Source organism: Brassica napus, chromosome C9, assembly GCF_020379485.1.
Source record: "Brassica napus cultivar Da-Ae chromosome C9, Da-Ae, whole genome shotgun sequence".
NCBI lineage: Eukaryota > Viridiplantae > Streptophyta > Magnoliopsida > Brassicales > Brassicaceae > Brassica > Brassica napus.
This window is the reverse complement of record NC_063452.1, coordinates 33,501,097-33,522,037: the sequence shown is the minus strand read 5'-3', so window position 1 is coordinate 33,522,037 and position 20,941 is coordinate 33,501,097. Positions and strand designations below refer to the sequence as shown.

Genomic DNA, 20,941 nt, shown 5'->3' with positions numbered 1-20,941 from the left:
TTAACTTGTAAGATGTTTTTTCCCTCTCCCTATATTTTGACCTTGAGTCATCCCCGTCTATGTATTTCGTTACCTTTCTGGTGTGCGGTGCTTCTCACCATCACCGGAAAAAGATTTACATCTTTCTCTTGTTCTTCCTTGTCTTCTTATTATATGGTATTTGTTGTAGATCGGGTTTATGAGTTTTCAGTTTTTCGGTTGATTCTCACGGCATTGTAGGTTGTTCCAGTCAATATTGATTGCTCCTCTTCTTCCTTAGATTTCAGCTGATGTTAGGAACTGCATCTTCTTGGTTGGGTCAGAGTTTAGTCGTTTTTGATGTTGTATTCCTCAACGTTGGCTTACCGTCAATAGTCTCTGCTCGTCTTTGTTTTCAAGATCTAATTTTTGGTGTTCTGACTTCTATGCTCTCTTTCATAGCTCGAGGATGGCTTCATAGTTTGCTGAGTTCGTTTCATCTCCCTTTCCCTCTCTATTCTCGCATCTCTTTGCAGCTTTCATCGCATGTCTGGTGGCTCTCCCTTTCACCATGTTTGCCACTCGAGGTTTGGATAATGTTTTCGTTCGTGCATGTTATATGGGCTTGGAGTTATTTCTGGTCTCAAGTTTAGTCTCTGATTTCTTGGTAGTTGTCTTCCATTCTCTCTCCCTCGAGTTGTTTCTTTTCTTTCCATGTTTCCTTTGTATAGGTGTGCGGAGTTAGTCTCTTGGAGCTTTGGTCCATTCTATCTAGAGCTTTGTGGTTTTTCATTTGCATTGCCGTGTTGTATATTCTTGTTTAGTTTGTGAGGTGTTTCTTATCTTTTGGCTATTGATTGTGATTCCGGTGCTTTAGGCATATATGTTCCTGCTTCTTGGTGGCTTTGGCCTTTCGATTATTATTCTCCTTCTGACCCGCTTTCTTGGTTATTTGCGTTGGTGCTCTAGTTTCTTATTCTTAGTTTGATTATCTTATATTAATAGTGAAATAAATATATAATTTGTAATTGAAATAATAAAAATTAGTAAAAATAATAAAATGGTGAAAATTTATGCTATTTTTAATTGTAAATAAATTAAATATTTAAAATATATTTTTATTATTTTATTTATTTCTTGAATTTTAGGGACTAATAAGTGTAAGAAAGATTAGATAGTACATAATTATAAATTGTTGGAACAAATTGCAATAATCTAAAAAAAAAAAGATTTAAAATACAAAAAAAAGGTGAGGACACATGTCAACAAACCCACATTCCACATGTCATAAGAATGGGGAAAACCAACTTTATATATATAGATAGATATCTCATTTTACATCAAAGACAAAAGTAGTGAAAACAAAATCCAAACCGGACACTAAACAAAAATACCAAAGAAGCTCAAATGTTAAAAATTATGGGACTTTATAAAACTTCTCTCTAAGACTCACTCCACAATCATTCCATGTCCCTATGTGTAGATACGTTAAATCTTGAAGCTATAAGCAATTCCTGCAAAGATACAGTTCATTAGTAATCCAACACGTTTTAATCATCAAGAGCAAAGACTGTCTTTAGTTCTTACCTCTGTGTTGCTCATGTATCCAAAACGGCGTTTTCCTCCTCCACTCGACATTCCCCAACCCGAGCAGCTCATATGAACAACTCATTCTCTTGTAGATCTTAGACCCATTCCATTGCTTCTACTATAAGTAATACTTTCACTAACTGTTCTCGACTTCTCTCATGTGCTATCTCTTCCATAGTTCCCATTGAACCTTCCATTTAATTCAGCTTTTAATAAGTAACCTATACCACCATTATTCACCCATAGTTGATTTTGGTTGACAGAACAATTTTCTTAGGAACCGTACCTGCTATGACTTGCATTATTTCCGGGATTAAACAGCCTTCCAAAGACTCCAATGGATCTACTAATATAACTCTGCTTATGGGTCCCTCAATAAAATTCATTGGACTGTACCTAACTCTACTAATAAACAGCCTTCTCAAAACTGTGGCCACAGGGAGAGAAGCTGGCGCGGCAGCTCACTGATGGACTGTACCTAACGTCAAGTTTTGAACCATGGGCTGAGTTTGGACTCATGTTAAATACATGGGTGTAATTGTTGAAAAACATACTCTCCTGGTGCTTTCGAAGTTATTTAAGCTGCTAATATTCTGGTTTGGGCTGGGTGACGTTTCCTTAAAGACAGCCACTTTGAACTCAACCATTTACCGTCAAGTTCATGGAACGTCTTCTGCAAGTCCACAGCCTCTTCGTTGTATGTAACCAAGCCAAAGCCTCTCCTACGATGAGTTTTGTGGTCATACACCACCACAAGATCAATGATAGTCCCAAACAGAGCAAAGTACTTCTTGAAATCAGTCTCTGTCACTGATGATGCCAACCCTCCGAGAAATATATATTTTTTGAGTGTGCTGGAGAAGGGGATCCCTGGAAGCTACTGCTACTTTTGTTCAATGACGTGTCATCATCTCTTGAAACTGCCTTCTTCGCTTCTGCTTGCACACACAAATAAGATTAATAATTCTTAAACATTACAAATTTGCCATAATCGTACCAATATTGTATAACAAATCTGAAATCATTTACTGGCAGAAATATAGCATTGCAAATTAGAACCACCAGATTCAGAGTTAGTTGTACTGTGTAACATTCGTCGGCTATAGCAGTTAAAGACTAATAACGTTCAAGAAACTACTACATCAATAATAGATGAAACTACAAAAAAGCTGTTGCAAGAGCCAATAGAGGTAAAACACTATAGAAGACTCTAAAGCAATAAACTTTGAGCAACACTATAGATTCATTTTCTAACCATATAAACATATATGTTTTATCCTATCGTCAATACAAAGCTCAAATATCTACGCAAAAGTATAGGATTTGATTGTTAAATCCCTGGAAATACCTTTCCGTCAAGGAGGAGCATATCGACGCCCATAAGCTCGCCGTCTCTGCTCACCTTCCTGGCCTCCCAAAATCTGAGTATATAGACTCTGATGGTGGTGCTACAGCGACTGGCTTTCAAGTCAGAAAGGAGGACAGAGGAGTTCGCATTTTGCTTTAAGGAAGATTTTAGTGTTGTGAAGAATGAAAGGATGATGTTCACGGATTCAAGACTAACCTTTTAATAGATGGAGATTCATCGACTAATAGAAAGAGGAGATGCATTGAATAAGGAATTGTGGTAGGAGTGGAGAGACGCATTGAATGAAAGATGATGTTTGAATGCACCCTGTAACGGTTCCAGTTTACTTTTGCAGGCGAGAAGAAATCTATACGAATCGACATGAATGGTAGCTCACACCTGAGATTGGCCGTGAATATTCGTCTCACATAACCCTCTCAAAAATCCATCATCGGTTTAACACATTAGAGGCTGAAGAACAATATAAACCCTAAAAATGGAGTGTCTATCGATTTCAATTGAATGTCGTAAGCCCACTCTGCAATTAAACCCGTAAAACCCAAAAAGAAACCAAACAAAAAGCAACGAAATTAAAAGAGAATGGACACGCGTCACTCTCTCCTTACACCAATTGATGACGTAGCAGCATAGGAGAAGAAAGTAACTCTACTTTATAATAATAGATAGATCGTTAGATACAAATTTTAGGGATTTGCTTTAACTAAGTAACATTAGATTACACTCGATATATTTAGTAAAATATATTATATAACGTATTAATAAAATTTGTTAGGAAAGTGAGTTTACGTTAAACATTTTGTTAAGAAACCGGGCCTATTGAAGAAAGACATTCAATATGTCATATTTCACTACGTTTGGGCCTTCATTCAAAAACCCAACATCAATAAGCAAGAGCCAATATAACGGAGAAAACGCAAAGATATAAAATAACGGAAATGCCCTTAATGAAGTTAGCGATTTCTTGAAGACGAAGAGCGTGTCTATCGATTTCAATTGAATGTCGTAAGCCCACTCTGCAATTAAACCCGTAAAACCCAAAAAGAAACCAAACAAAAAGCAACGAAATTAAAAGAGAATGGACACGCGTCACTCTCTCCTTACACCAATTGATGACGTAGCAGCATAGGAGAGGAGAGTAACTCTACTTTATAATAATAGATAGATCGTTAGATACAAATTTTAGGGATTTGCTTTAACTAAGTAACATTAGATTACACTCGATATATTTAGTAAAATATATTATATAACGTATTAATAAAATTTGTTAGGAAAGTGAGTTTACGTTAAACATTTTGTTAAGAAGCCGGGCCTATTGAAGAAAGACATTCAATATGTCATATTTCACTACGTTTGGGCCTACATTCAAAAACCCAACATCAATAAGCAAGAACCAATTTAACGGAGAAAACGCAAAGATATAAAATAACGGAAATGCCCTTAATGAAGTTAGCGATTTCTATTGGAAATGAGTGGCATATGTAATAGATAAAAGGATAGCGTAAGAGTTAAAAATAGATAGGATCATGCTTTAATAGTATAAACTAGATTAGGAGCTGCGCGGAATGAACATTATATATACTATTTTTATGTAGTATATGTTCTTTTACATATTTATAAAATTAGAAATATATATTGAATAATTAAAAAGTCAATAACTATTACATATATTATTAAATTAATGGGAACACATAAATAAATTTCATTAATCCAAACAATTACCTTTTCTATTTTCTATTGTATATAATTAAATTTAAATGACGTTAACATATATATAGTATGTATTTTTAGTATTGATATATATTAAATGATGTTTTCTACTCATATGGTTATTTTATCATTTTTATTTTTTTATAAGAAAAACTTTAAATAATTGATAACAAAATTTTCATTGTGTGATTAATAGTTTTAGTAATTTTTAAAAAATTCAAAGCTAAATTTAAAATTTAAATATTAAGTTGTCAATATTTGTTCAATAACATTTACCAAAATATTTGTTCAAAGCAAATTTCGAAATTAAAATATTTATATATTTTAGATGGTATATAGTTTAATTTTGATATATATCTTTTACACTTAATATTTATTTAATGAGATTTTTTACTTATATGTTTTTGTAATCATTTATATTTTATCATGACCCTAGCATTTGACCCCAAGCACACCCCAGCACAGATAAGCCATACCTCATCACAAAGATACCAAGATAGATTAACCACAATCGTTGAGGCCTTCGCCTTGCAACTTACTAAAGTCATCTCTGTGCTACAGAAAATAACTTCTCCTTAAGTCCCTAGCGAAGCAACCTAGCGAAGCAACCTAGCGAAGCAACCTAGTTGACCTTTGCCTTGCAACTACATCTCTGTAACCCTTAAACGATCGCAAAAATTTGAATGTAGAATTTTTAACAACAGTTTTAGTAATTTATAGTCGTTTAAAAAAAATCAAAATATAACATATACAAAAAAATTTAAATTTTTATTATATGGTTAATGTAGTTGTTTAATTTATTTTATTAATTTAAAGTAAACAATTATGATAGATGATACACTAATTTTTTTTTCAAATCTTTATTATTCAAAATCATTAATTTTCATATATACTTTAACCACATTAGACAATTCCGTAATTTTTATTTAAAAAAAGAATGAAAAACATTAATAACGAATTTATGGTTAGTTTAATAAAAAGCTTACTATATATTTAGATGGACCAACATATTTTTCTAAAGATTCTAAGACTGTTTCGATTACAATTTATTTAAATTATTTATGAAATTTTATAACTAATCTTACAAGTTTTTTAAAATAATTTTATACTTTGTTTTTTTTTTATGTTATAGAATCAAATTTTCCACCTCTTAAAAAAAGAGAGCCATCTTTAATTCTTCGCCACGTCATAATCTCCAAAGACGGCACCGCGATCTTTCTGGCCCCTTTCCTCGACTAATTGAATAAAACTAAAATGAAATTTATTAAATAAATAAAATAATTTAATATAGAAGAAAAGTGGTATCGCCTCTCAGGTGACTCTTTCTTTCTCATTGTGCTACCGAACTTTTCGCCTTCTCTGACCCATTTCCAACAACCACCTCTCGATTCTTTCCTCCTTTCTATGCTTCCTCTTCATTGCTCCGCGATGGATGGTAGTTTTTTCATCGGATCAAACGATCTCCAATCATCCTAGGACCTCTTTCCACATGCACCCCTTCTGCTGCGTCTCGGATCACTCCCCTTCGATGCCGTTGCCGGAACAACCGCCTTTCGGTGTGACTCGATCCGAACCTATTATGAGTCGATCTGCTTCTCAGAGTTCTAATCGTCAATCCAGTCGCAATGTCCTCCATAGTCTATCCTTCAACCACCAGAGTGACGTCGCTAATCGGTTAGGGCAACGCGTTTTAGCCCTACCTGCGTTGGCGATTAGAGAACCGCCGGTTGATGTGAAGATTAACGATATCGTCGGGAATGGAATCGCTGGAATACTGCATAAGTGGGTGAATTACGGTAGAGGGTGGAGACCAAGGTGGTTCGTCTTGCAGGATGGTGTTCTTTCTTATTATAAAATCCATGGACCTGATAAGATCTTTGTTAGTCCTGAAACTGAAAAGGGATCCAAAGTGATCGGAGAAGAGTCTGCTCGTATGATCTCTAGGCACGACAAGCATGGTGGAAGCAGCGCCGCTTCACAACTCCGTCGCAAGCCATTCGGAGAAGTCCATCTCAAGGTGATAAATTGTTTATCTTTTTGATAGTAAATGCCGAGCTGAATTGGATGTGATATATGCTATGTGCAGGTTTCTTCGGTACGGGAGAGTAGATCAGATGATAAGAGGTTTTCCATATTCACTGGCACCAAGAGGCTCCACTTGCGAGCAGAGACGCGAGAGGACCGAGCAACATGGGTTGAGGCACTGCTAGCTATCAAAGATATGTTTCCAAGGATGTCTAACAGTGAATTGATGGCTCCGATCGACAATTTGGCCATGTCCACGGAGAAGCTCCGGCAACGGTTGGTTGATGAAGGAGTTAGTGAGTTAGCTATTCAGGACTGTGAGCAAATTATGAGGTCTGAGTTCTCAGCACTTCAGAGCCAGTTGGTGCTTCTCAAGCAGAAGCAGTGGCTTCTCATTGACACCCTTAGACATTTAGAGGTACGTATATCTTTTTATCTCTGTTGTTTTTTTCGTAATAGATATTTTATATGTTTCTCCTTGTATTTGTGCTTGAATCTCCAGACAGAAAAGGTAGATCTGGAGAACACAGTTGTAGATGAGAGTCAAAGACACACTGAAAATGAAGGTCCCAATGATTTAAGAAATGAGAAGTTCAGTGGTGAGTTCTCGAGCGTACAATTCTCTAGCTTAGCATTTAATTATTTCATCTACCTGCTTTTAGACTTTGTTCACGTTTCATCTCAGAAGGGACTGCCACTGAATCTGATGATGAGAATGAACGAGGTGATGCAGAAACGGATGAGGAAGACCACACTTTTTTTGATACACGTGACTTTCTTTCTTCAAGTTCTTTCAAGAGCAGTAGTTCTGGCTTTCGTACCTCTTCGTTTTCTTCTGATGATGATGGCTTTGGGTCAGAAGATGATATTGATCCTTCCATCAAGTCTGTTGGATTCAACTATCCGCGCGTCAAAAGGAGGAAGAGTTTACCTGATCCTGTTGAAAAAGAGAAAAGTGTTAGCCTTTGGTCAATGATCAAAGACAATATAGGCAAAGATCTCACAAAAGTTTGTCTACCTGTTTACTTCAACGAGCCACTATCTTCCCTACAGAAGTGTTTTGAGGATTTGGAATATTCATACCTTCTTGATCGAGCATTTGAATGGGGCAAAAGGGTATAAAGCATCTGGACGCTTTTACAATTTTTCAAAAACCATTATGGTAACATTGCCTATCTTTTTTAAACAGGGAAATACCCTCATGAGGATTCTTAATGTCGCTGCTTTTGCTGTATCTGGGTATGCATCAACCGAAGGAAGAATCTGCAAACCTTTTAACCCATTGCTAGGTGAAACATACGAGGCAGATTATCCAGACAAAGGACTTCGATTTTTCTCCGAAAAGGTTTTGGTTCACAACATACAGATGTATTTTTATGTGTATTTTACTCATCAGCTATAGCTATTCAGACCTCTTACTGGTTATATGGTGTCAGGTCAGTCATCATCCTATGGTTGTGGCATGCCATTGCGATGGTACGGGATGGAAATTCTGGGCAGACAGCAATCTGAAGAGTAAGTTTTGGGGTCGGTCGATTCAGCTTGATCCTGTTGGTGTGTTGACTCTGAAATTTGATGATGGAGAAATCCTTCAGTGGAGTAAGGTACCCGTCAAAATTTACTAAGCAGATAATGATGTTGTATGTGTTCTTTGTTTACTAATAACCATATCTCTACTCGTAGGTGACTACATCGATATACAACCTCATACTTGGTAAACTTTACTGTGATCACTATGGTACTATGCGTATTGAAGGAAATGCTGAATACTCTTGTAAACTTAAATTCAAAGAGCAGTCGATCATTGACCGAAATCCTCACCAGGTATGTTCATTCGATATGGCACCAACCACTTGATGAATAATTTAGGAGTAGGCATTTGGTTTTAATTCTGATCAATATATAACGAATATGAGTATTTGACAGGTTCATGGTATAGTTCAAGACAAGAGTGGGAAGACAGTGGCAACGATGTTTGGGAAATGGGATGAGAGCATGCACTATGTGACGGGTGATTGTTCTGGGAAGGGGAAATTGAGCGAAGATATGTCAGGAGCTCAACTTCTCTGGAAACGGAGCAAACCCCCTGGAAACGCAACAAAGTATAATCTAACACGTTTCGCAATCACGCTGAACGAGCTAACACCTGGGCTGAAGGTGAATGCCGTAGAGAATTAATAATGTCTATGAATTGTATTGTGGTGAGACATTCCAACTTGAATGAGATATGGATGTAGGAGAAGCTGCCACCAACAGATTCAAGGCTGAGACCAGACCAGAGGTATCTGGAAAACGGTGAGTTTGAAATGGCCAACACAGAGAAGTTGCGGCTGGAACAGCGACAACGTCAGGTAATACAAGTCTCACTCACTACGGGTTTATTTTTTCTGGATAATGAAATGTGCTGTTCTTTTTTTTTTTAAAGTTTGACTTCCAACATTAAATTAATGAAAATTGTTAATTGGTCAATTTGGGTTTATTTCGGTATATGTAGTTTTGTTCTGATTCAGTCACAAAAAAAAATTGATATGCTATATAAACTGGTTCGTGTGCGAGCTTCACAGGCTAGAAAGATGCAGGAGAGAGGATGGAAGCCGAGGTGGTTCACGAAAGAGAAAGGAAGCGAGGCTTACCGATACAAAGGAGGGTACTGGGAAGCCCGCGAGAGAGGATCATGGGATAACTGTCCAGATATCTTCGGCCACATCGATTCCGAACAACAAATTGAGTAAATAAGCACAAGTTTCAGTTCTGGTCTCATCGATTCTTAAACCACAAAATCTTCATCTTCCTCCTTTCTTTTCATTATAGGCTGTTATTTGTATTTAATGGTGGAAAAAGGTGAAAAAATTAGGTGGAATATGAAGGAAAAGAAAAAGCAAAATTCAGAGTAAAAGTTTTCTTCTGGCAAATGTAAGAGTAATAAATTACGCCCATTGTGCTTTTCAATCACACTCGTAGTTTGGTGTTTTCTTTTACTTTTCGTCGTGTTTCTTCTCATATCATTTTTCTTTACTCGCCAGTTTGCCTTACCGAACATTTTCATGTCTTATATTTCTTCTTCTTTTGTAATCAAGAAGAAGTTTGATGCGTACACAAATTTGTTGTCCAATCCTACAGGTGTACCAATGCAACCCAATCCAAATCCAAATGGATTGAACAGTTTATGGATCATGAGTTAATCTAACCCATTAACTAAATGGATTGGGTTAAACAAAAGCTTGTTCCTCTTGCTCTGGCGTTCGCAAGTTAAACCGGCGTCGGAAGCGCTTCCCTTTCAGCTGTTTTCCTTTTAAACTCTTTTTTTTCTGTCTCTGGACCTCCGATATGCGTGAATTTCTGGTGGTTTATCTTGTTGCCGTTCATTTACACCACTGCAGAGGTCCCTTGTTTCGGCGGCGAGATCTCTTCATGGAGTCAAGGCGAGGTTGTCTCAGCAGTAGAGTAGGAAAGGGGTTGGCTTTTAGGTTTTATTTTCCAGATCTATTTTCTTTATTTCAGATTTGGATATTTTGGTACTAGAGTGGGGAAGCAAAGCCCTGTCTCAGTTTGTGGGTTTTGTGTGCGGTCGTGTTCTCCTTGTCTCTCTTCTTTGAGAGTCGAGGCATCTTGGTGGTGATCTGAGTAGTGTAGCGGCGGGTGATGTTGTAGCGGCTTGTCTCGAGGCGTCTTGGATGGGCAGTTCTCTTCGTCCCCGCTTAAGGTAACGTTGGAGATTCCATAACTCGGCGGCGTGTGCAGATCCTGGTCTTATACTTTGTGGTGGTGACTCTGGTTTGATGTCAATGTGTGGAGGTTCTTTGTCTTCTCTCTCTACCGGAAGCGACGACTTTCGTTGGAGGGCTTGATTTGGGTTCTTCATCTTCATGGCTTCTCGGTTTTGCCACCAAAGTTGTGTTTAACTGTCACATCATGGACTCTTTTTCGGTTCTCGGAGATGGGCATTTGGCGTTGGAGTTTGAGAGGTCGGGTTGTCTCCGATTCGTGTATCTCCGATGATGGCTCCTTATGATTGGGTAACGCATCCCATCATCGATGTTTATCCTTGATAAATGGAGGTGGCGTTGCGTGTTCCTTATTGTGCAGGTTATGAATCATTCAAGATATTGAAGCTGCTGATACCTCAAATCTGACTTCTGTAGGTATGGTGTTCTTGTCTTATATGAGCTTAAGAGACTGCAATTGCTTCAGCTAAGAGGAGAGTGGGATGCGAGAGGTCCCTCCCAGATTAACCTGGTGAGGTGGTGATGATGGAAGGCTCCGGAGTTGTGCCCACAACTCGTCTGTGTGGCCGATGAGTCAAAGCTACTAAACTTATGGTTGTACCGAATTTTGCTCAATTCTTAGTTTGTGTGTAATAGTAATGATGTCCATTTAGGAAGTTAATGAAAACTTTCAATTTAAAAAAAATGGATTGGGTTAAACCATAGTTCATTTAAATTAATGAGTTAATGGTTTTATTAGGTTGTCCATTAACAATACTACAAAAAAATGTAATTTAAAAATATTTACTATATTATAATAAAATTACCATCAACTTACTAACATTTAATAATCAAAAATGCTAATCAGAGATTAGCAAATTGTATATATTTTTTTTCAAATTATATAATAGAACTGATCAAAATATTTTAAATAATAGAAAATCAAATGTTTTGTCTTTATTAAAAACAAGAAAAACAAGATTGCCTCTCTAGCCTCCACCATTATACATTAACAAGAATTCTGGTTGTTTGATAACATAACACAAACTCTCCAATTCCAATCGAGACACTTCATCGTTCACTTCTCTTGTTATACCTGTCCATTGTTTTCACCTGAAACACAAAATCAATCATTTGAGTGCAAACTCATATCTTAGAATTTTTTAGAAGAAATACAACATTCAAAGAACCAATTTAGAGATAGAGAATATTCTGCTTGATGAAACTCACTGTAACAATCACTGGCTACACAATTCCTTTACCATCCAAGGTGTAAAACACTTTGCATAACAAGAATCCAAAAAGAAACTCGTTTCAAGAAAGGATTTTCACAATTGGTTTTCTTGTTGAATTATATTGAAGACACAATAGCCACTACCAAAGAAAGAATCATAGAATCGCAATAAAACCAACGAGGATCACATATTCAAGACTCATGCATATCAAATTTCTCAGAAATAAGCAAAGTCAAAGAAATGAGTCAATCTTTACTCTGAGAAGAATCAAAGGACTTACTCCTTTGGTCGACGTGTGATCATATCTTCCACATCATTTGGAACCGGTCTAATAACAACCGTCTCACCTTCGCCATTATCATCTACAATTTCACAAGACAATAGTGTTACACTTTTATACACATGATCAGTTTATAAGACAAAAGTATGTACACCTTCATCATCAAACATATAATCATATATCCAAAAAACGAGTACACAATAGAGCTTGGACATTACTAGGCAACAGCTTGCTCCGGTATTTTTCTATTACACGAGATCCAATACTAAATGAGGATTCAGATGCCACAGTGGTTATGGGGATGCTAAGGATGTCCATTGCCATGTATGTAAGTGCACCAAAGCGATTTCTGTTTTCTTTCCAATAATGCAAAACATTCAGATTAGGATGATTCTTCATATCTAACTTTAGATCTTCCAGATACATACCTAAAGATGACTTTCCTTCTTCTATATAATCTGGAACATCATCTAAGTCAAACAAATCCTACATCATTTGAAATTTGATATGTTACTATATAAGTATATAACCATTAACCAACAAACAAATGTTAAATCAATAACTAAACTAAGAACTTACATCTTGCACACCCAAGATCCCTCTTCCTCGTTTTGCAACATGGGAATCAACTCTAGAAGAACTCATAACAGGAGTCAAAGGAATTTTTTTCCTATATTCTTCGAAGAGATCATAAAACTTCTTCTTGAGGTGTTTTATTTTTTCTTCTGAAGTAAATAGATCAAGTTCATCATAGCAACGCTTCAAAAGGCTGAATTTCATCCTAGGATCCATAACAACACCCATTGCAAAAATAACACTATATTGCTCCAATACTTGTCAAACTTTTTTCTCATCTTAGAAATCATGTATGGGATGACACTATCATCATTTCTCTTATTTACTTCCAATAGACACTGAATCTTCCAAATATTTCCAAAATAAAATTTAGACGTGGTAATACAATAAAAGGCATCAAAATCTCATGGATAATCTTTGCCCTCTTCTATTGTTGACTAAAAAGGTAATGCTTGTAGGCTTTATCAACTACTTTAAACTTATTTAAACCACGCTCGTACTTCAAGGCTTTCTCAAGCATCAAGTATGGCGAGTTCCATCTATGTTGAACATCCAATGACATAACCACATCATCATGACCTTCTACACACTCTGAAAGCGCTATTTTCCTAGAAGTCGAAGCCTTAAAATACTTCACAGTGTCTCTATTCTTGGACAATGCACAGCTAATAACACTTAAACCATGTGGGAACCGAAATTCGCACCGTCGATTTCCGTTAAATTAGGAAAAATAGGAAACCCTAAATTTCACATAGGTCCTGGATATATGCTAAACCACACGCCAAGCAATCATAACAAGAAAAATAGGCTAAGTATAAAATTGATTAATCAAAAAGAGAGCAAAGAAGATCTTATTCAGAATTAGCGTATAAGCGTTTACAAAAGGTAAAGCCTCGGCCGTGAGAGCTGTCGGCGAAATCTTACTTCTAACCACCTAAGACTTGAAAACCTAGTTGAGTCGCAGCTCGATAACAAAAACGGAAAATTACCTAAATTTCTCTAAGTTCTAAGTTTCTCCTCGCGCATCTCGCCTTCACACCTATTATATACTTCTTGCGTATCTCACCTTCACACCCATTATATACTCCTCCTAGGTCGGTTTGGGCTTTCCTTTTTTGCTTATGTGTTGAGTTTATCCTTTGGCGGAAAAATTCCATTTTTCCCGATCTTCATGATTATCTTTTGAAATTTTAACGTTTATCTCCAAACTTGACATTTATCTCTTCTGGCGAATATTTGATAAACCGTCATAGCAAATTTGGGCCGATTTCTTGTTAAAAATCATAAGTGGGCTTTCTGCCGTGTTTTTAGACCCTTCGGGCCGTTTTTGACAAAAACGCTTTTACGATTTCATTTTGGAAAGTAACCTTCGGTACGACGCCGGTTTTACGAGATAGTCCGAATCAATCGTATAGTCGAGACAACCATGTTGTTAAGTTTAACTGTTATCGTCTTTATCCGATCGATCCGAACTTATACGAGAAAATAAGCTTTTGTTGTTTTTTTCCGTAAAGTTTCAACGGTAACTCCGATCGAGACGAAACAAGAGACAGTCCGACCGAGACCCGAAGGGGGGAATTCCAAAGATGAGAGTGCGTGGTTCTGGATAGATCCAACTCGGCGAAGGCGAAGCTGGACATGACTGATCCAACTCGCCAATGGGCGAGTTGGAGACAGATCATCTAACTCGCCAAACATCGACTTGGATTGGTTGATCCAATTCGCCGTTGAGCGAGTTGGATTGTCCGATCCAAATCGCTATTGGGAGAGTTGGATGAATCTCGTCCAACTCGCCCAGCGACGAGTTAGATCGGTCGGTCCAACTCGCCATTTGGTAGTTGCTGGTTTGGTAGTTCCGATGCGCGGGAATTGTTCGTTAGATGGTTTAAATGGTCACTTGTCGGGTAATAGTCTTAGGAATACGATGTTTTAGTTTTTCGTATTCTTATTTTCCATTTTCAAAGGTTTCTCGAGAACTTTCCGACATTGATTTACTTGTTACCGATTTTGACCCCAACAGTTAGCCTCCCAGCTCACAAGTTTCGAACTTGATTCTTGCGTGCGGTTAGGTAAGTTAAGAAAGTTAGGAGGGATCAATGGCCGAAAGTCCGAGGTTGAATAGTAGATTTTCTTTTCCTATATGTATGTGGAGTAAGTTTTTAAAATCTTTACTTGCTCATTTCCACAAGAATTTCTTAAGGAAGAAAATTCTTTCTTTCCCTCTCTTTCCCTTTGATTTTTTATTATGTCTCAAAACCAGCGAGCTTCAGACCATGTTTTGCCTTTCTGCTTCGATCCTAAGAGCCTTAAAACTCCAGATGGCCAAACCATCATAAATACCGAGTTCGTGGCGCATTCGGTTGATCCTAAAGAAGCCGACATGTACTGGATGATTACGTGTGGCAAGGTGATTCCCCCAACCGATTCGTGGCCTGCTCCTAAGCCAATAACGATAGAGTTGCTTTGCTGGCTGTCCGAGCTATTGCTCTCCTTCGTACCTCAAAATCGTTCGACGCTTCTGCCGTGTTCCAGACTCGGTGGAGTTTCAACTTCCACAGGCTGGGGAACGTGCTGACGCTCCTCCGGATGGTTACTTCACATGTTATGAAGCTCACATGCTGCGCTACCACTTGTGGTTCCCCATCCCGGAGATAATCGTTCAAGTCCTGAATCGATTTGGATTGTCAATAAGCCAGCTTACGCATACTGGTGTGCAGCACCTTGTTGGGATCTTGGTTCTGAGCTATGAGCGGGGAATGACTCTTAAAGCTGACTATCTCGAAGCTCTGTTGGCGCCAGTGGCAGTTCTGAAGTCGCGAATGTGCCGTTTGGCCCACGGCCGCGTATGGGGATAATCAAGGGATTCGCTTCCAACGCGCATTCGTTTCGGAAACACTATTTCTTTGTGCGCATTGACAGTGTATCCGTCGAGGAGAGCTGCATCCCATTATTTCAGAGTCAATGGGGTCGAAAGGGTACCTTGACCGGATGATTGTTAGTTTTTGTTTATAAGACATCTAACTTTGTATCATTTTTCTTCTTTCTTTTGCAGAGACCAACATCCTTCCTCCGTTTCCCGAGGATCTACTCACCGTCGACACATTCTCCGGGGTGGACCGTACTTTTGGGGCCACTTTTCCCCCGAACGAGTTCTCCGTGCAGTGGCTTACAATTGCTCTCAACTTCAGCCCGATTTGCCGTTTGATGGGGAGTCGGAAACGGATATGGAGGAGTTTGTTCCCTATGACATTCCTGGTGAAAGGGAGAGGTCAAGATCTCGTAAGAACAAGCTAATTGTTGTAGAAGACTATGACAATGGTGATGTCGATAGGCTGGAGTATCCGTCGGATGAGTTATTCTGTAACTTCCTTGATGGCCAGGCCAGCTGGAGTGGCTCTGATTAAACTGATCCCCTGGGATTCAACAATTTCGCCCTCGATCTCAACAGCTTTTTCGACTTTGGGATGCCCTCGAATGTAGGCGATTCTGTCGAGTTGAAGGCGTATCGGATGCGCAACGGGGTTAGTTTTTGTCTTCGTAAAAATTTTACCATTATATATATCTCTTTATAGACTTTGCTAACACCATAAATCTTGTGTAGGGACTTCACCTTGTAACTGAGGCTCTTAAGGCAAATAGTACGAAAGCGCGTACGGCCTTGTTCAAGGCCGAGGTGGTGGAGAAAGAGCTTGCCCGTTTGAAAGAGGAGGCTGCAGCGAACTCCCTTCCTGAGAAGGAGTTGGCCAGGAAGGAAGCTCGCAGAACCTATCGGAAAGGGAAAAGATAGGTTGTTGACATCGTGAAGAATCATTTACTGAGTTTTCGAACGAGTTTGGGGAGCTCAGCAAGACGTACAAGTATGTTGGCGATTATTGCAAGTGTCGTGGTGCTGTTGGTGGGTTATATCTTACCCAATCTCCCAAGTATTCTTACAAGACAGAGTTGGCTAAACAGACCCGTCACATGGATGGGAAAGCGAACATGGATTCCATGTATCGAAGGGAGGATTTGGGGTCTGTGGTCTCCGATCCCTGTGTCTCCTAACTCGGAGGAGGTTAGGCCGGAAATCCCTGATGACGTTGGTGAGGTAAACCAACCAACTGCCCTGGATTATGATTGCTCATTTGGTCAGTCAATGTCTGGATGTCGCTTGCAGAGGCTATCTCCTCAAGTTCTTTGATAAGGTCTTTGGGATCCTCAAGAGGAAGATCCTCACTTCCCCAATCATACCATTCGTGGTTCAGATCAAAGTCGTTTGTCCCAGAAACATTAATCACATCAGGGATTACAGAACCCTCTGCAATAATCAATTGTCCTGCTCTGTTGCGAGGGCGACCTTCTTTGTCTCTCATCTTCATCGACCTTAAGTATATGCACTTCGACCATCTATGTTTTCACATAAGTGGTGTCGGTCATCGGATGAACAATAACATGATGAACAGTACCATGATGAACAATGCCGCAGTTAACAGTTTCTCGATAAATAGTGTCTGGATGAACAGTATCGCGATGAACAGTGTCACAATGAACAATGTCGCGATGAACACTGTCGATCGACATCGGATGAACAATGTCGATCGATAGTAGATGGACAATGTCGATCGACGGTGGATGGGCAGTGTCGATCGACGGTGGATGGGCAGTGTCGATCGACGGTTGATGAACAACATTGAGGCATCAGTACCCGGATGAACAGTGTTGAGGTCAACATTACCTGGATGAACAGTGTCGATCGACGCAAGATAAACAGTACCGATCGACGTCGGGTGAATAGTATCGATCGACGCGGGATGAATAATGTCGATCGACGCGGGATGAATAGTGTCCAAATCCAGTGGCTCTATTAGTAAGAACCCTATTCCCTTGCTGCTTTTGGTACTGATATCTTATGAATTTGCATGATTTTAGCCATTCATCCTTGTACATTTTGATCATATAGACTAGGATTTAGTCATCTTTAGGTTGCATTTTGCATACATGAGTCTTTATTAGGGGCTGGAATGTGCTATGGAGTTCTTGGAGGTGTTTAGAGACATTTCTGGTGCAAAAGGGTGAAAGATGAACATGGATGTAAGTCTTAAAGATATCTTATGTTGCTAATATTTCGGGAAAAAATAGTAAATTGAGTTAGCTTTCTAATGGAAGGGGTTTCAAGTGATTTGAAGCTGTACTGGATGAGTTATGATCGATTTACTAGAGGCATATCAACCATGGTCGAACCCGGGTAGACCACCGCGGGTTCCCTTACCCGCGCAGGCGAAGAAGGCTGGACGACAGAAGCTGACGCGGGGTCGAGGCCACGGGTTTCTTATCCGCGCGGGCGAAGAAGGCTGGACGACATAAGCTCAGCGCGGGTAGACCAGCGCGGGTTGGACGACCCGCGCGGACGACCCAGGGCGACCCAGCGCGGGTAGACCACCGCGGGTTGGGCGACCCGACCTCTACCCGGGGCGTTTTTTCTCTGGGTCGAATTTTAGTGTTTTTAAAAGTCTTTCTAGACTTTTTAATGGAAACCATTAGGTTTTCCAGGGATTGTATAAATACCTTTGTTATCCCAAAGTTGGGACTTATCTTATTATCTATCAAATCAAAGACCACTTTGGAGTGAAAGATCTAATCTCAATCATTATCTTTTGTGATTGCTTGATTGCTTTGATCATTAATCATGTTTATACTTAGATTCTACCATGATAATGAGTGAGTAGTCATCTTTGGGTTCATGGGTTAGGATGATTAGGATGATTAAGTGATGATCTAGAATGTTTAGAGTAGATTAATATGTTTCCTTGCTTGATTGAGTGATCTTAATGCTAATCTAGAGTTGATCAACATGATAGAGAACAACAAGTATCATGGTCTTGCTTTGGAGGATCCACTTGATCACCTGGATCAATTTGACCAGTACTGTGGCTTGTCAAAAACAAATGGAGTCTCTGAAGATGCCTTCAAGCTGAGATTGTTTCCATTCTCTTTGGGAGACAAAGCTCACACATGGGAGAAGAACCTTCCAAGTGACTCTATCACCACTTGGAATGAATGCAAAACAGCCTTCCTCAACAAATTCTTCTCTAGCCCAAGGACTGCCAAGCTTAGGAATGAGATCTCTTGGTTTCAACAGAGGAATCTTGAAGGTTTTAGTGAAGCATGGGAATGGTTCAGAAGCTACTGGTCTCAATGTCCACATTATGGTTTCACCAAGGAGAGTCTGCTCAGTACCTTCTATAGAGGAGTTTTACCTAAGTTCAGAAGCCAACTGGATACTGCTAGCAATGGGTTCTTCTTGGGGAGAACTGAAGAAGATGCTGAAAAACTTGTAGATAACATGGCTCAGAGTGATTCAGTCTACAATGATAAGCATGATAGAAGCAACAGAGGCAGTGGAGGAGATGATCAGAACACAAGGAAAGAGTTGAAGGCTCTACAAGACAAGTTGGATAAGCTTCTCTTAGATAGAGCTAACCAAGAGAAGGTGAACTCTATTGGTGAGCAGAAACAAGAGGGGATTGTTGTGGTTGATGAAGTTGATGGTCTAGAAGGTCAAGAAGAGTTGTGCTTTGTGAATGCTAATGGGACATGGTACAAGAAGGAGCCTAAATTTCAGTACCACAACAACTACCAGCAAAAGCCCTTCTACAACAACCAACAAGGTGGTTACCAGTCTACACATGGCCAAGCTGGGTCTTCCACTTCTGCCCCTCAAGAGGTAGCACCAACACTATGTTATAGCAAATCTTGGAGTCTCAGAATAACACTGCAAAGAACATTGGAGATGAATTGAAGATTCTCCACACCAAGATTGATGGGAACTACAATGACCTCAACAACAAGTTCCTATTCAAGGCTTTGGAGAATCAGTTTGCCTCTATGCCTTCAACCTCCAAGCGCCCAATGGGATCTCTACCAGGGAAATCAGACCAGAATTTCAAAGAGTATTGCAATGTTATCCTCTCTACTACTTCTTCTTAGATTGATTTGCATGATCATGAGAAAAAGGTGGATAAGATTGAAAGCCTCTTGTATGGAACATAATTTGTTTCCCAAGCTGCAGCACAAATTGTGGATAAGACTGAACACAAGGCTATGGAGAGGGTTAAGGCACAAGCTGAACTGAAGGTTGCAGCAGAGATTCTGAAGAGAGATGAGCACATGGCTGAGAAGCAAGTTGAAAGAAAGGCTGTGCAGAGGCTAAAGGAAGTTAAGTTTGAAGAAACCACTGAGGTTGAGCAGTCACCTTATGATAAGCTCTCATTTCCACACAGGGTCCTCACCAAAGTTCAAAAGAAGGTGATCTCCAAGTTCAGAAAGGACATGAGTGCTGTAGGAGTAAAGCTTCGAGAGATCTAACATATGCGTGATGCTCATGTCCAAATGATGCTCATCAAGGACATTCTAGCTCACAAAGAAGAAATAGCAGAGCTTCTTGACATCTCTACTTTGCAGCTTGATCCACCTGTCAAACCAAAGTCTATTCCAAAACTAGAAACCAAAGGGAAATTCACCTTGTCTTGCTCACTTGGTAACTTCACTTTTGATGATTCTCTTGTTGATTCTGGTGCAAGTGTGAATGTGATTTCCATGGAGATGGTGAAGAGTCTTGGGATTGAGAACATGGAGCCAGACACATCTTCACTAATGTTTGGGGATTCTTTTTCTACAACCCCAATTGGTCTCATCAAGGACTTTCCTTTGAAGATTGGAGCTTGCACCATTCCTATTGACCTCACTGTTTTGAAGATGGCAACTGGGAAGAGAGTCCCATTGATCCTTGGAACACCATTTCTCACAACAGTAGGAGCTTGCATTGACTTTGCCAACAAGAAGGTCACACTCCACAATGTGAACAAAGCTGTCTCCTACCCAATCAAGTCTCCAATCATGAATGTTGGGTATTGTGGAACCATCACTTGTGGAGAACCTTCCATTGAAAAGATCAAGGATGAAGTGGTTGTTAGTGGAAAAGAAAGTCTTGATGGAGAGTCCTCTAAAGAGATGTGTGATGAGCACTTGGCTGCTCATGACAAGAAGAAGATGATGAAAGAACCTCACCCTACTTCTGTTGAGAAATCTTCACACATTCTCACTCTTCACCCAATAAAGTTCAAAGATGGAGTGATTCAGTACAAGATCAGGTGCAAGGGAAGGTCTAAGTCATTCTCAGGTGCAAGGGCCATCATAACTTCTCAGCTCCAAGATGATCCACTCAAGCTTCAAGAGCTCCTCTCTCAGGTCCTCACCATCACTCTTGAAAGTGGGAAGGATCCTCCTTCTCCACTCTCCGCTTGAGATACCACTCCAACCTTTCCATTGTATATACCAGTTTTTCTTTGCATTTATTCTTTCTTTTGGGTATCTCTTTCAACTTACTAACACAGAGACTGTGTGAACTAAGTTTGGGGGAGGTACCAAGTATTTTATCATGTTTGCTTTGATGATATTGCATTGAGTCTAGCATTGTACATACATATTTGATTAGAAAAACCAAAAAAAAAAAAAATTG

The 20,941-nt window shown here is 39.2% G+C and overlaps 1 protein-coding gene, 1 non-coding gene and 1 pseudogene across 3 annotated transcripts; 1 reads left to right on the top strand and 2 right to left on the bottom strand.

Moving 5' to 3' along the window:
• Window positions 1–141: 141 nt before the first annotated feature.
• On the bottom strand, window positions 142–2,641 carry LOC106347253 (annotated as a pseudogene).
• A 3,226-nt stretch (window positions 2,642–5,867) lies between these two features.
• LOC106347251 (oxysterol-binding protein-related protein 1C) lies at window positions 5,868–9,627 on the top strand. 2 transcript variants are annotated; one of them, XM_048768245.1, is made up of 11 exons: window positions 5,868–6,641; window positions 6,711–7,067; window positions 7,152–7,248; window positions 7,338–7,765; window positions 7,839–7,994; window positions 8,086–8,253; window positions 8,333–8,473; window positions 8,576–8,806; window positions 8,887–9,000; window positions 9,214–9,377; window positions 9,461–9,561. In XM_048768245.1, the coding sequence occupies exons 1-11, from the start codon at window positions 6,057–6,059 to the stop codon at window positions 9,492–9,494; spliced, it is 2,475 nt and encodes an 824-aa protein (XP_048624202.1). In that variant the 5' UTR covers window positions 5,868–6,056; the 3' UTR covers window positions 9,495–9,561. The 2 variants fall into 2 exon arrangements, with proteins under 2 accessions (XP_048624202.1, XP_022560482.1); XM_022704761.2 differs by having other exon boundaries at window positions 5,897–6,641; window positions 7,335–7,765; window positions 9,461–9,627.
• Window positions 9,628–18,529: 8,902 nt separating this feature from the next.
• On the bottom strand, window positions 18,530–18,636 carry LOC125593588. Its single transcript, XR_007329490.1, has one exon. It is a non-coding gene; the product is annotated as a small nucleolar RNA R71 (small nucleolar RNA).
• Between the last annotated feature and the right edge of the window lie 2,305 nt (window positions 18,637–20,941).